The sequence below is a fragment of the Spea bombifrons genome, chromosome 6 (genome assembly GCF_027358695.1).
Source record: "Spea bombifrons isolate aSpeBom1 chromosome 6, aSpeBom1.2.pri, whole genome shotgun sequence".
In the NCBI taxonomy this organism is placed as follows: domain Eukaryota; kingdom Metazoa; phylum Chordata; class Amphibia; order Anura; family Pelobatidae; genus Spea; species Spea bombifrons.
This window is the reverse complement of record NC_071092.1, coordinates 6,869,284-6,882,018: the sequence shown is the minus strand read 5'-3', so window position 1 is coordinate 6,882,018 and position 12,735 is coordinate 6,869,284. Positions and strand designations below refer to the sequence as shown.

Here is a 12,735-nt window from a genome sequence, read left to right as displayed (position 1 = left end):
ACCACTTAACATTAGTCTTTATTGATTCAGCTTTCTCCTTGCTGTTCCTTGGAGAGACGACTTTAAACTAGTCTCAGCCTCCGTCTGCAGCAAGTTTTCTCTGGATAAGTAGCTGTTCTGTCTGGCTGGACGGACTCTTTAAGGGCACCAGCATCTTATATTGTGATCCGGCCCATGGGAAGTTATCCTCAATGGCTTTCCCTGGCGTGGAGCTGTTTATCCACTTTGCCTGATGAAGATCGCCTTGTAATTGTAACCACAACACAAGACAGTAAAAGTGTCTCTCCCTTCGTGTTACGCTCCAATGACCGATAAACAGAATAAATCATTCATAGTCTCTTCTCAAGGATTAAAGCCTCCCAGACAGGACGGCAGGTTCATTTCTTAATAGGAAAGCTATTGCTAACATGACCTAGCCAGTTCTTTCTGGGCTGGAGGCAGACATTAATACTCAGGTACTCTAAATCCACCGACCCCTTTTCGCCAACATCTAACATTTCCAAAATATTCATTTTTACTATGATTGTCACGCAAGATTCTAATCCTAGTCACCCACTTTATTTTTAAGTATTACTGTTCTTGGTCTCTTCCCAAAATACCCACAGTTGTGCAAGGTAACCTATGATGTAAATAAATTAACAATGGTTATAATTATACAAATGTTAACATATAGAAACCTTTTCTACGCACTCCCTCGTAAAACATGTATCAAAAATCACCATGAAAGAGCCAACGGTTGACCTTAAAGGGTTTACATTTCTGTTATGCTTGATTATACAATATCATATATGACCCAGTCCATAGGGTGTGCAGAACCCTAAAATGGACCAAAGAATATTTTACTGTATATAGAACTTAAGGTTCATGTGTAAAAGGTTCCCTGTATTTAAAGAAAATGTCTAATGTGGTTTTATTTTGCCCTCTTACACACAGGTCACCAAGAAAGTGAAAAGTATGCAGATGTTCCACAAACCCGTAAACGGAGCAATTCAAGGAGACCGCCTCGGTATCTGCGTCACCCAGTTTGATCCTAAATTACTGGAGCGAGGACTTGTCTGTACTCCAGATTCTTTGCAAACTATTCACGCAGCTATAATCTCTGTGAATAAGATCCCATACTTTAAAGGATCTCTTAACACCAAAGCCAAGTTCCATATCACTGTTGGCCATGAAACCGTCATGGGGAAAGTCATGTTCTTCAGTCTTCCTCCTCCCCACTCCAAACAAATGGAATCCGAGAAGGGTTTTGATTTTGGGAAAGAGTATTTTTACCAAGATTGTTATGTCACCAAAGACACTAAGGTTCTGGACCAAGACAAGGTGGGTGGGCAACAAGGGGAGGAAGCACTGCCTACCCAACAATGGGCCTTAGTGGAGTTTGAGAAACCGGTGACCTGTCCTAAGATGTGCCTCGTCATTGGGTCCAGACTCGACACTGACATCCATTCCAACACCTGCCGACTAGCATTTCACGGGGTTTTGCTGGAAGGAGTGGAAGATAAATCGTACGCCGAGACTTTCCTCCCCAAGTTGAAAGTCTTCAAACTGAAGCACAAGGAAGGGCAGGTAGAAAGGGTAAGACCAACTCAAATTCTAACCGCGACTCCTAATTCTTTTATTGTATGCGATCAGACAAAAAGGTGGCAGATAAACCTTTAAAACTAAGCTTAGCGTCAGTATAAATATTTCCACTGGACGTCCGTGGACAAGTGACTAGTCGTTAGAAAAGTCCTTCTTCAGTCTTCTTGACATCTACAGTAAGAAGCTTATTGAATGGCTCAGCCCTGCCCCGGAAGAGAGTTCTTTTAGGAAACATGCTAGAACGAATGCACTTGCCGGTATAAAAATAAAAACCCAATTTTATTTACCATTTTTAAAATTCTATATAATAGTAGCTGGTAAGATATAGAAATGCACATAAAAAATACTGGTTTTAAAAAAAAGAATATATATATATATATATATATATATATTATAACAGACACACTAAATCTATAGGAGGTTATTGTAAATTAAATACAATCCAATTCTCACAATATATTTATTTTAGATATATTTTTTATTATATATTATATCTTTTATAGCTTTAGAATTGTACAATAGGTCTAGAATTATTATTATTATTTTTTTTAATTCTTGATATTCTTGCTACATATTTCAAACCTCTTACCATTCCTGGCTCCATTAATATGTGCTGAGGGTAAGCCAAATACCTTCATGCTTTTGTGGAGATAATATATTATTTATTGGCAGTCACTGAGAGGGCAAACGGTGTCTACAAAGTTTCCTACAAAAGATTAAAGCATGTTTTCCTTGTTTTTTTTCTTTTTCATAGCAAGCACTTTACAAGCAGAGACTGGCGCACAATGTCTTATTAGAACAGAAACAAGGTGTGCCAAATCCCCACGTATTTGTATTGTCTGTTTTGGTGGCTCTTGGCTGAGTACCAAGGTTCTTATGGCATTTTAATATTCAGACTCCCTACTTAATCTGCCATGTTGTGCTTGCTAGAGGAATCTATTCACAATATACCAAGTTGATGAGACCCCAACCTGGGCAGGGTCAGTTTAGGGACACTGAGATCGTTCCTCCAAATTGTCTCTTGACCAATGCGTTGGGCGCTCCACTAATTTAAAAACAAAATAGCAAGCTGAACAAGATCAATATACAATAAGATTCCATGGATACCTGGTTTCATGGGATTTGTCATGATTTAAAAAATGTTTATATATTTATTGGAAGGTTTCTAGAGAAGTTTATTTTGGCCCAGTGTTGGTCATGGTAGAACATCAAAATAAACACAAGTTTTTGCATGTTTTTGAAACTTTCTATTAATACTTTATATTAGTTATTAATTGCATTAATAAGTCAATTATCTAATGTTCAGATGGCCCTTTTTCATGTTAAGTGAATGTTGAAGTCCATGCACAGTTGGCTCCGACTTGCACTTAACATGAAAATAGAGCTGGGTGGACAATTAAGAGAATGTCACTGTTGTCCAGCTAGAAGCCCGCTGGCCGGGTTTGGCCTTCTGGGCATTTTGTACCCTCTTACCTCGTCTAAAATGCCTGTAGATTTAATTTAATCACTTTATAAATAGCATTGTGCCTCTCATTGACAGCGCTACATATAAAAAAGTCTGTTACCTTTGGTTTATAGGGTTGCCATGTTGAAAAATTCCAATGGCCACATATTGGCAAAGTACCGGCTGGGCAGGAATTGATCGTTTTATGATGCTTTACTAAATGTGCATTTTAAAATTACAGAGTCACATTATTTCCCATTTCAGACCCTAGTATTCTCATCCTTCTAAATTGGGTTTGGGGAACAAATTGGGCGGCAGGACCCAATGCGTAAAACTCTCCTATAAAACAGCATGTGGTCTACTTTACGGCAGCAGTAAAAGCATCGTGCAAAGGTGGTCAATGTTGGTAAATAATACTCTACATCCATTGCACATATACAACGAAGTCAGTTCCGTTCTCTTTGTTCCATTCAATTTGTACAATGCCTAATAAAATAGTGAAGTGAAGAAAATTGCTGCAGAAACCATTATAAAACTTCCGAAAAAAGATATTGTTTAAATCCAGTTCCAGTAAGGAGTGGATCCCAAAATCCATTCTTCCGATGCGTATTTTTTTTGTAATGCGTTAAATAGTTAACCGTATCCCTCATGCGCATCTAGCGATAGGATGGACGAGTACACAGCACTTTCCTGAACCCAAAAGCTGGGGGGTATTTAGAGATGCAGAACGATAACTCTTTGTGAAGTTCTAACAGCGAGAGGGTGGGACGCTTCTTTGAAACTCCGTGTGTTTGTGCGACGCGTTCGTTCTGCCGGCGCTTGTGATGGAATTTTTCATAATTGCCGTTTATTTGGGTTTCTCACCTTTGCGGCCATCATTTTTTTGTGAAAACAAACGGTAACTGATGCCGAGAGACGCCAAAAGGCCTCAGAGATTAAAACCAGCAAAGCCACAGGATGCAACAAGAGGACAGGCTCTGGCAGACCTAGAACGACCTCATCATTAAAATATATTTTTGCCCAATAATTTTCAGGTTTTTTTTTTTTATTCGTTTTATCCCTGTGCCCTCCATCAGAATCAGTCATTTTACATGCCCTCCCGCACACACCCCCAGAATTATTTTTATACCCCATGTTCCTGGTTACCTGTGGACAAACACAGCGACGCCGGCATAAATCCCTTCCCTTCTTTGATGTCTACCCCTGCCTTTGTTTGGTTATGGCTGAGTGGCATCAGCACGCAAAATTCATTCAATTAATATGCGGAATACCAGCCCCCCCCCGTCCTTAGTCTGTTAGGAGAGCAAGACATGTTGACTTACTGAGTTTGACTCTCCTGCGCAACTCCCATAACGCTTTGTTAGCTTTAGATGCCGGCTGAGAAATATGGGTGTGAAGGTCAACTAGATGCAGGTCCAAAGTACAGGTTTGTGTTTCAGACAATTCAATACTGAACAGCCTAACAGCCCCGATACAGAAGAATGAATTACATGTAAAGAAATATTAATTTACTGATACGGTGGTAGATAAGTGGAACAACCTCCCAGCAGATGTGGTAGAGGTTAATATAGTGAGGGGATTTAAACATGCATGGGACAGACATACAGCTCCTGAATCTAAGACGAGACCAACGACTGATTAAGGTCTGAGTCTTTACAGCAGGAGAAACGGACAGACTAGACGGGGGCCGAATGGGATGGATCTGCCGGCATATTCTGTGTTTTTAATGCATATTAAAGTACATTGAGGTGGAGAAACCCCCCAAGGGAACATGCGGCTTTCATGTGATTGCTGTAGTGTCCCTTTAAAAAAGGTAACTTAGCAACTAATATATTCAAAAACTTACAAAAACAGTCAGCTTTTTTGTTATGCCAAGTAAATCTTGTTTTTTTGGGGTTGTTGTGCTTTGTAAGCCTCGGGATTTGCCCAAATATCACTTGTTCGGCAGGCAAAGCCATTTCAATGTAACAAAAACACACCAAAAACAGCAAGCAGCCTTCCAGCCAACTTCTAGAGATTCCTATAAAATGATAAAATCATAATAAGCGGTTTAAAGATACTATATACGGTAGGTATGTATATATATATATATATATATATAAGATAATGTGTCTATAGTACTTGAAGTAAATTACATTTATATTTCATTGACTCGAATACCGTAGTACAAGACCAAGCTTTTTGCCGTAAGGTCACTGATGTCGGCAAGAGAGGCAGAGCGCTCTGAGCCTTTTCTCCGCTGCACTGTTTGCCGAGCGCTCTGAGCCTTTTCTCCGCTGCACTGTTTGCCGAGCGCCCTGAGCCTTTTCTCCGCTGCACTGTTTGCCGAGCACTCGACAGGCGTTGGGGTCAGCCTGTCTGCTATTAACACCAGCAGCTTTTTAAAGTTTTCTCTCCAAGTTAATAAAGCGGGGCTGTCCTAACCGTTGAGTTCTCCACTCCAGCCATGTTCTCTGATTCCCTTCCAACCCCCTGGCCGTTTTTTCAATGTTATTTTTAGTACTTGACTTGAGATAATGAATATGATCTGTCATAAGCTCTCTTTTTTCTTCTTCCATAGTTAAGCTCGGGGACACTACAATTGTTCTTGTAGATTCTCAGAGTTTAGAATTCAATTATAAAGCGTAGAGATAAAAAAAAAAAAAAAAAAAAAAGATTTTAGCTAAATTGCTGGAAAAGTAATTGCGTCGGTTAGAATTTCATAGGCAGGGTATCCATTTTTAAAACGCAGGCATTGGGCTTTAGCAAAGGAAAACACGGGCCGGGGTTTGATTGATAGATAACGCTGCTCTGACTTATATCTCCTAGTGCATATGTTTCATATTAACTTATTCTATTGCACCCATAGACTAGATCCTATATAATATTGTCTCCCCAATAGCATTAGTGCACGGGTTTATTTTTATTATTGGTTTTCATTAAGAATATCATCCTCTTTAATTTAGCAGCAAAACCTTAATATATTTTTTGCTTTTTATGCAGAGGCAATAATTTCCGGGTTATTGTAAGGCAGCAAATCGTGTTTACACGTGACAGCTTGTAGCTTGATTGAATTAGTTTAAAATAGCTTACATTGTTGGTCAATATTTTTAAAGGTTTGGTGGCATTGGCGTAACAAAAAATGCTGGGGCTCCCCTGGAAGACTTAGAGTGGGGGACCCTAACTCCACCTTCACACACACACACACACATACTAACACACTTACATGCTATAACATACTTACACACACTAACACACACACACATGTAATGAGATACTAATACTCCCAACCATACTTACATACATATTTTGCCAATAGAAAGCAGGGTTAGAGAACTTGCTCAGTTTGGCTAACAGCATTTACTGAAGCCACATACTAAGAAATTATCACTGTTCCTGGGATTTCTCTGGGTTTGACCCAGAGTCTCGGGGTGAATCGCTGATCTCCCTGGGTCTCCGGGTCGCTTTCCTCTTTCTCCATGCCCGATCCCAGAATATTTTGCCTTTTTACCTTTTTACCTGACCCCGCCCCATATGCAGCTAGCCTTGCCTACACTGGCTGTAAGCCCCACCTATACAAAGGGTAGCCCAGCCCCTCACAAAGCCACTCCCTTCAGAAGAAGGAGCGCTCCAGGTAACCTGCCCTGGGAAGTTCCCAGGTGTGTCTATCACCCATTCTGTAAGTGGGACATTCTGCTTTTGCCACTTACCAGTTTATAGAGAAAACCCAGTACCGGGCCATTTTCTTAATGGAGACGCAGAGCACATAGCGTATTATATTTTATCATTTTAATCAAAAAAAATACCCTGATATAGACTTGTATAGATAATTTTGGAATTCGTTCACATGTGTCATATGCCCTTTTTAAATTGTGTCCCCTTTTTCTAGGTTAACTTTTGTTTGCAAGCATTCCTCCGTACCTTAAAGCCTTCCAAGACTGACTTATTAAAGTATTCCCCATTCCTACATCAGGGCATTTTGGAATTTTTAGATGCATTTCTATTTTAAACATAATTTCACACAAATGTACGGATGTAAGAACAAAATCGCCTAAAAACGCTTAAAATAAACACTGGGGAAAAATGATTTCTGCCAAATCTAAAAAAATTCTTTCTATCAAAATACTGACTCTGAATAGAGCCAAATCTTCAAATAAGGAACACCTGTTATATTTAAGGGGCCCTTTCATCTCAATACTTGGCTGTCCATCGTCACGCTGGTGTCTTGTACCTTGCAGGTCAATGGGTTAAATAACTAATTCTTCTCAATGTTTTGTCTGGCAGGAACCCCTATTAAAAGAAACCGTAATAGAAAAAATAAAGACTCTGCAAAAAAATACATCCATATACAGCACTTTGCAAGCAGTACAAAGCATTGTGGGAATACCCGCCACCATACCCATATAGGACGTTAAGGACTGCTCCTATGGTCTACACATAAGCATGCCAGGGAACGCACCAGGACAGGCTACTTGTTTGTAGCTCTCCCTTTTCTGGGGGAGTGGCTTTATGAGGGGGAGGGGCTAGCGATATGTGGTGCCGGGCTATGCCCAGAGTGCCCATTGGGGAAGGGAAAGTGGGTAGGTGTCAGAGGATAATGGCATTGACCACCGCTTCCCTGCCCAGAGAACGAATAAGTTGACCCAGAGACCCAGGGAAGCAGGGCTTCCCCCGGAGACTCCAGGTCCAACCCAGCGAGTTCCTGGTTATGCACATAAACCGCTACTTATTATTTTAATCTTTAAGCGCGTTACATAGGCTTATTCAGGGTAGCGGGCAGTCAAATTAGGCTTTTGTAAAGTGGAAGGTCCAAAAGAAGCTTTTTTTAAATGGTCTACTGGAAAAGTGTGCAGCACTCCATGGTATTTAATCATTGCATGTTAACCAGATCACCTGTCTTGCAGATTAATGACGATTACAGCGTGATTGGACGTTCCTTATTTAAAAAGGAGACGAATATCCAGCTGTTTGTTGGACTGAAGGTGAGACTTTCTACCGGAGAGGACGGGGTGATCGAAGGAAGCTTCGGGCAGAGCGGCAAGTTTAAAATCCGAATTCCCAGTGAGTAACATTTCCTTTGGTCTCTTTTAACAATAATCAAACATTATGGGAATTTTGGGTGTTGGCACCGTCAGTGTCATCGCATTCGTTTTAATAGAGGTTATCAAAAAGAACCAATCCCGCAATGTTAATTCTAATACTTTAATATGAACTTTCTACCTAAAACATCGCATTAATGATACGGCTCTTAACCGGTCCTTAGAATCATTCTTAGGGACAACTTTTTGTATTGACTGCTAGCCAACAGTACCCGTCCAGTGCAATTCCCCTTTTACCCGGATTATTTAATTTATTATTAACTTTAAACAAAATCCTCAAAGTTAAAAAAAAATGTAATAATAAATAATGAGTATAATTGTGTGTATATATATATATATATTTTATTTATTTTTTTAATTTTTTTTATATATATTACCAACAATTCCCGCAGAGCTTCTCACACGCCATACATTCAAAGGGTCTGACAAAACTAGAACTGACAGACTAAGACAAACCAGTACATTAGGTAAAAAGGGCTTGGCCTGCAAGCTTACAATCTAATCTTTATAAAATACATATTTCTTAATATACTGTTTTGTTTTGTTAACTTCTTAAATATTTTTTTTATTGTCATCGGTACAATGTTTTGAATTCGTTCTGATTCCTTGTCCTAGTCCTATACATAGTTGGGAAGGAATCACCCGGTAAACCTCCTCGGCTCGGCTTTGAGCCTAGCTCATCTTACACATAAATCCAAAATATCATATTTTTATCAAAACCATTTGATACATAATAACAAAAAAAGATAACGTAAAAATGTCTCTTGCTTGGTATCCTTCCAAGCATCGGGGGGGGGCTCCTGGCTCGATGCAGAAGAAGAGGGATCGAACGAGGTACCACTTAATGTTGGGGGTCACGGAGGGGAAGTTTAGACTATTAGAGGGGGGTTTTACTTCGACTCTGTTTTGACTTTCGTGGCCTGTGTTTATTTTCAGGGGGAAAACCCAAGTGTTCAATGCTGTTTTAACATTTAAAACAAGATGGGAGGTTAAAGGGGGGGGTAAGATTCACAATGACACAGCTCATGTGAACTATAGTTCACATTCCTTTGCCAGGTCAGCGTTGCTTTCTTAATGTGCCTGCATCCTGTTCGTGGTTTTTCTCTCTCTCTCTTTTTTTTTGTTTAATTTCATTAAAAGCAACTGATCAGATTCCTTTATCCCACAAACTTTCAGCGTCTTACCCTTCAGATCACTTCCATAAAGAATTTAAGTAAACTTTTTTTTTTTTTTTTTTTCTTCCCCTCCTGGCTCCCTTTGATCGCTGGGGATACCATAGAAGGCTTAATCTACACACGCTGCGTATGTTTGCGGTCCTACCAGAACATTAGTGAACAGGCATTTCCTCTCTCGCTAACCGTTATGTACGATTCGTGACCCTGTGAATTCGGAATAGGGCTCTGCAGACTGTAAGAGGATGTGATTTTTTTTTTTTTTTTCTTCTAATGCAACAAATTTTAAACTTCATTCTGATCTGGAAATGGTTTTCGTTTCCACATTAAGTCCGATTTCTTCCCGCGCGAAACTTACATTTCCTATAGGAGTGATTAACGTAATATCTTACATTACATTTTATTTATTGGGCGCTATCAGATCCGGTCGCACAACCATAAGAGTAAAAAAAAACAAAAAAAAAAAACATTTTAGGGAGTCTCAATCGATGACTAAATTTCATTAAAATACCAACCAAACCTGGCCATATTCCGAGCCATAAATGCTTAACAAATGGTTTTGTTCATACTGATCTGATAATGGATAATAATCCCAGTTAGTGCCTATTTGCTCTCTGATTTGTTATAGTTAAAGGGGCATTCCAGCCATCATATGCACTTAATAATAATAATAACAATAACAATAATAATAATAACAATACTATTAATAATAATAATAATAATAATAATCATCTCCTTGCACATGATATACTTAATGTCAGTGGACTACAGCTCTGGCTCATTGAACACCCCAGACGGGGGTCTTAAGGAGACCCCTGTGCACATCCCTTGCCACTGATTGGCTGCTTGAGCTTAATACATTTTATCTTTTTGTCTTTGCAGCTTTAAACAATGTATAAGAAAGCGTCCCTTTAACATCGCTGCCCATTACATCTGGCGCTTTACAAAGTAACAAGGACTGTCTATAAGGGACTTTAGGTCTCCAGAGCTGACTTGGAACTTCATGATGAGCTAGGACAGGGTGTTTCGCAATATCTTTCCTGATTATAAAGTATCTAAATAAAAAAATTTATTGAAATAACATTGAAGCTTAGGTCAATAAAGTCTTGTTTGCAAGCCAGAGTAAATGAGCTGATATTCCACCCACCCTTACAATATTAGACAGTAAATCTTATTTCATTTATGCTGCAAAGTTTGTTTAGCTGGTTTAATACAAGATTCAAATAAAGGTTTATATACAGTTGGCCCGTGTTGTGCTTTTTCCATGCTGTGGACACAAATATTGACTATACTCGTGAATTGCAAAAAAAAACAAGTGTAGGTAAAGTATTACGTGGGGTTTGGACAATTCCATAGAACAAGAAAGCTCCTAAAATCCTGCCACCGGAACCTTTTTTCGGTGGGTGGGGGGGAGATATTTAATACCAGTCTCAGCAGATAAACTCATTTCTGGGCTATTGAAAAAATGAAGATGGCTCCAAAGATTGTCTGTCTGGCTCTTAAATTATGCATGAATGTATCCAGCGCTGCTCTATGTGCATTACACTTTAATATAATGAATGTAAAGATAATCGTGCTGATATCTGCCTTCCGGAAGTGTAGGTATTTTTTTTTTTCACGTTAAAGTTACTCTTGATACCCAACATATACCCTGTGTACAATAGGTCATCAGCATACAATGTTAAACATTTTTTTATTACGTCTGATGTCATAGTGACCTTCAACCAATGAACTCTTCACTGACTGCTGGTTCTCAGTTTCAACGATTGTCTCGTTACCGATATTATGCAATTTGTTTTAACAACGTCTCAAGCTAAGCTTGTTAATAAAGTTGAATAAACTAGACTGGAGGGCTGGCAACGAGGGCACGGGGGTGAAAATGCCCTCTGAGTTTCCCTGATTTGCAGAAGTTTTTGAACTTTTCCCTCAGTCGTTATTGTGCGTTTAACCTGCAATTCAACATAGAGCCACCAGGGAGTAATAAAGACTTTAAGAAATATTTAGTCGGTGACTAAATCCTTCCTTTGTTCTTTTTATGTGGTTTTTATACATTCTGTTTCTTTTAGTCTGTTATTTAATAAGACTGGATACTAAGCTTTGGGCATGCTGTCTTCTAAATGTGCTTTTGGCTGCTTTGTTGATGGGTGTCCTGCTGAAGTGGCCTCATGGGCTAAATATTACCTGTCCTCTTCTTATGAACAAATAGCAATATTTTTTTTCTGTTTCAATAATGTTATACCATTTTGTCAGGATCAGATTTTATCTCAGCTTTGTGACGATTCATACTAATCATGAAATCATCTGTGTAATAATAATTAAGTTTTATAACTCCTATGATCCAGGTTTCAAAGTAGTGTAAATGGAGAATGCAAGGACTCAAATAATTAAAGCCCAAAGGTATGGTGGTGGACTGAATATATGGGCGGAATGCTCTTTGTTGTAACACGAAGGCTTTTGGCCTCTCGTGCGGAAAAGCCCTATTGTAACTTGCCCATGGATAAGTAAGATGGATATGATTGCCCTGCACAGGATCAAACACTTCTCAAGCAGAATCTGGTTGTACAAATTGTCTCCGCCGCAGAGTTAAGATAGTATGACACAAAAGCAGATAACTTCATTAGAGGGCTGTTGAACCACTTTATGGACATCATCCCTCAGTGTTCTGAAACCACTTTCTGACTGCAGTAATTTAACGTTATTGATTGCGAAACCAAATAGATATTCCCTCTGCTCCAGAGTTAAGAGGGGAAGTTCAAGCAAACTGTCAGCTCTAACCTTCCTTATCAATTTAATACCAAACCATCGTATTACCCTTTAAGAAAATCCATTGGATCTCAATAAGCATAAGTGCATAAGAGCTCACTCCAAGAAAACCTTCCTCTTCTCCCTCTTTGGCCTGGTGTAACCATTAGACTATCCAGATAGTGGTCTACAGACGACAACAAAGAGATCTCTTTCTGACAGGCATACCTGTAGTCTATTGTTACATTGTTATTGTCTACTGAAGAACCTCCAACATATTCCATCAGGCTGTGTAAATGGCCAATATTTTCAGTACTAAATATAAGAGTAACCAGTCGATGTTTCTATCAAAGATTGGCTTCCAAGGCTGGATTCTCCAGGCCAGGTTTATCCCTCGGGCGTCAGGTTTTTGCAGGAGCAGCTGGAGATAAAAAGGAAGGTGGCCTATCGGTAGCTCCACCCAATGTAACCACAACTCCACCCATTTCCACTTATGGCCTGCCCTCATTTGCCAAGCTCCTCCCATTTCAACCTGTGCAGTTTCTAAAGCCTGCAAAAGAAAGCACATTAAACTAGTAAAACATCTCATACAAGGTGATTTATTGGCACACTACCCAGTGAGATAAAAACTAACCACAGAAATTATACCCTAATGTATGTGTGTATATATATATAATATATATATATATATAATATATAATATATATATATATATATA

General features: G+C 39.2%; 1 protein-coding gene across 1 annotated transcript in view; it reads left to right on the top strand.

Annotated features, from left to right (window-relative positions):
* Positions 1-12,735, top strand: part of EEFSEC (eukaryotic elongation factor, selenocysteine-tRNA specific) — a 66,050-nt gene that overhangs the window by 34,708 nt on the left and 18,607 nt on the right. The window contains exons 5-6 of the mRNA XM_053469583.1: positions 934-1,575; positions 7,909-8,065. Coding sequence (XP_053325558.1) covers positions 934-1,575; positions 7,909-8,065 — 799 coding nt within the window. The remainder of the gene's footprint in view (positions 1-933; positions 1,576-7,908; positions 8,066-12,735) is intronic.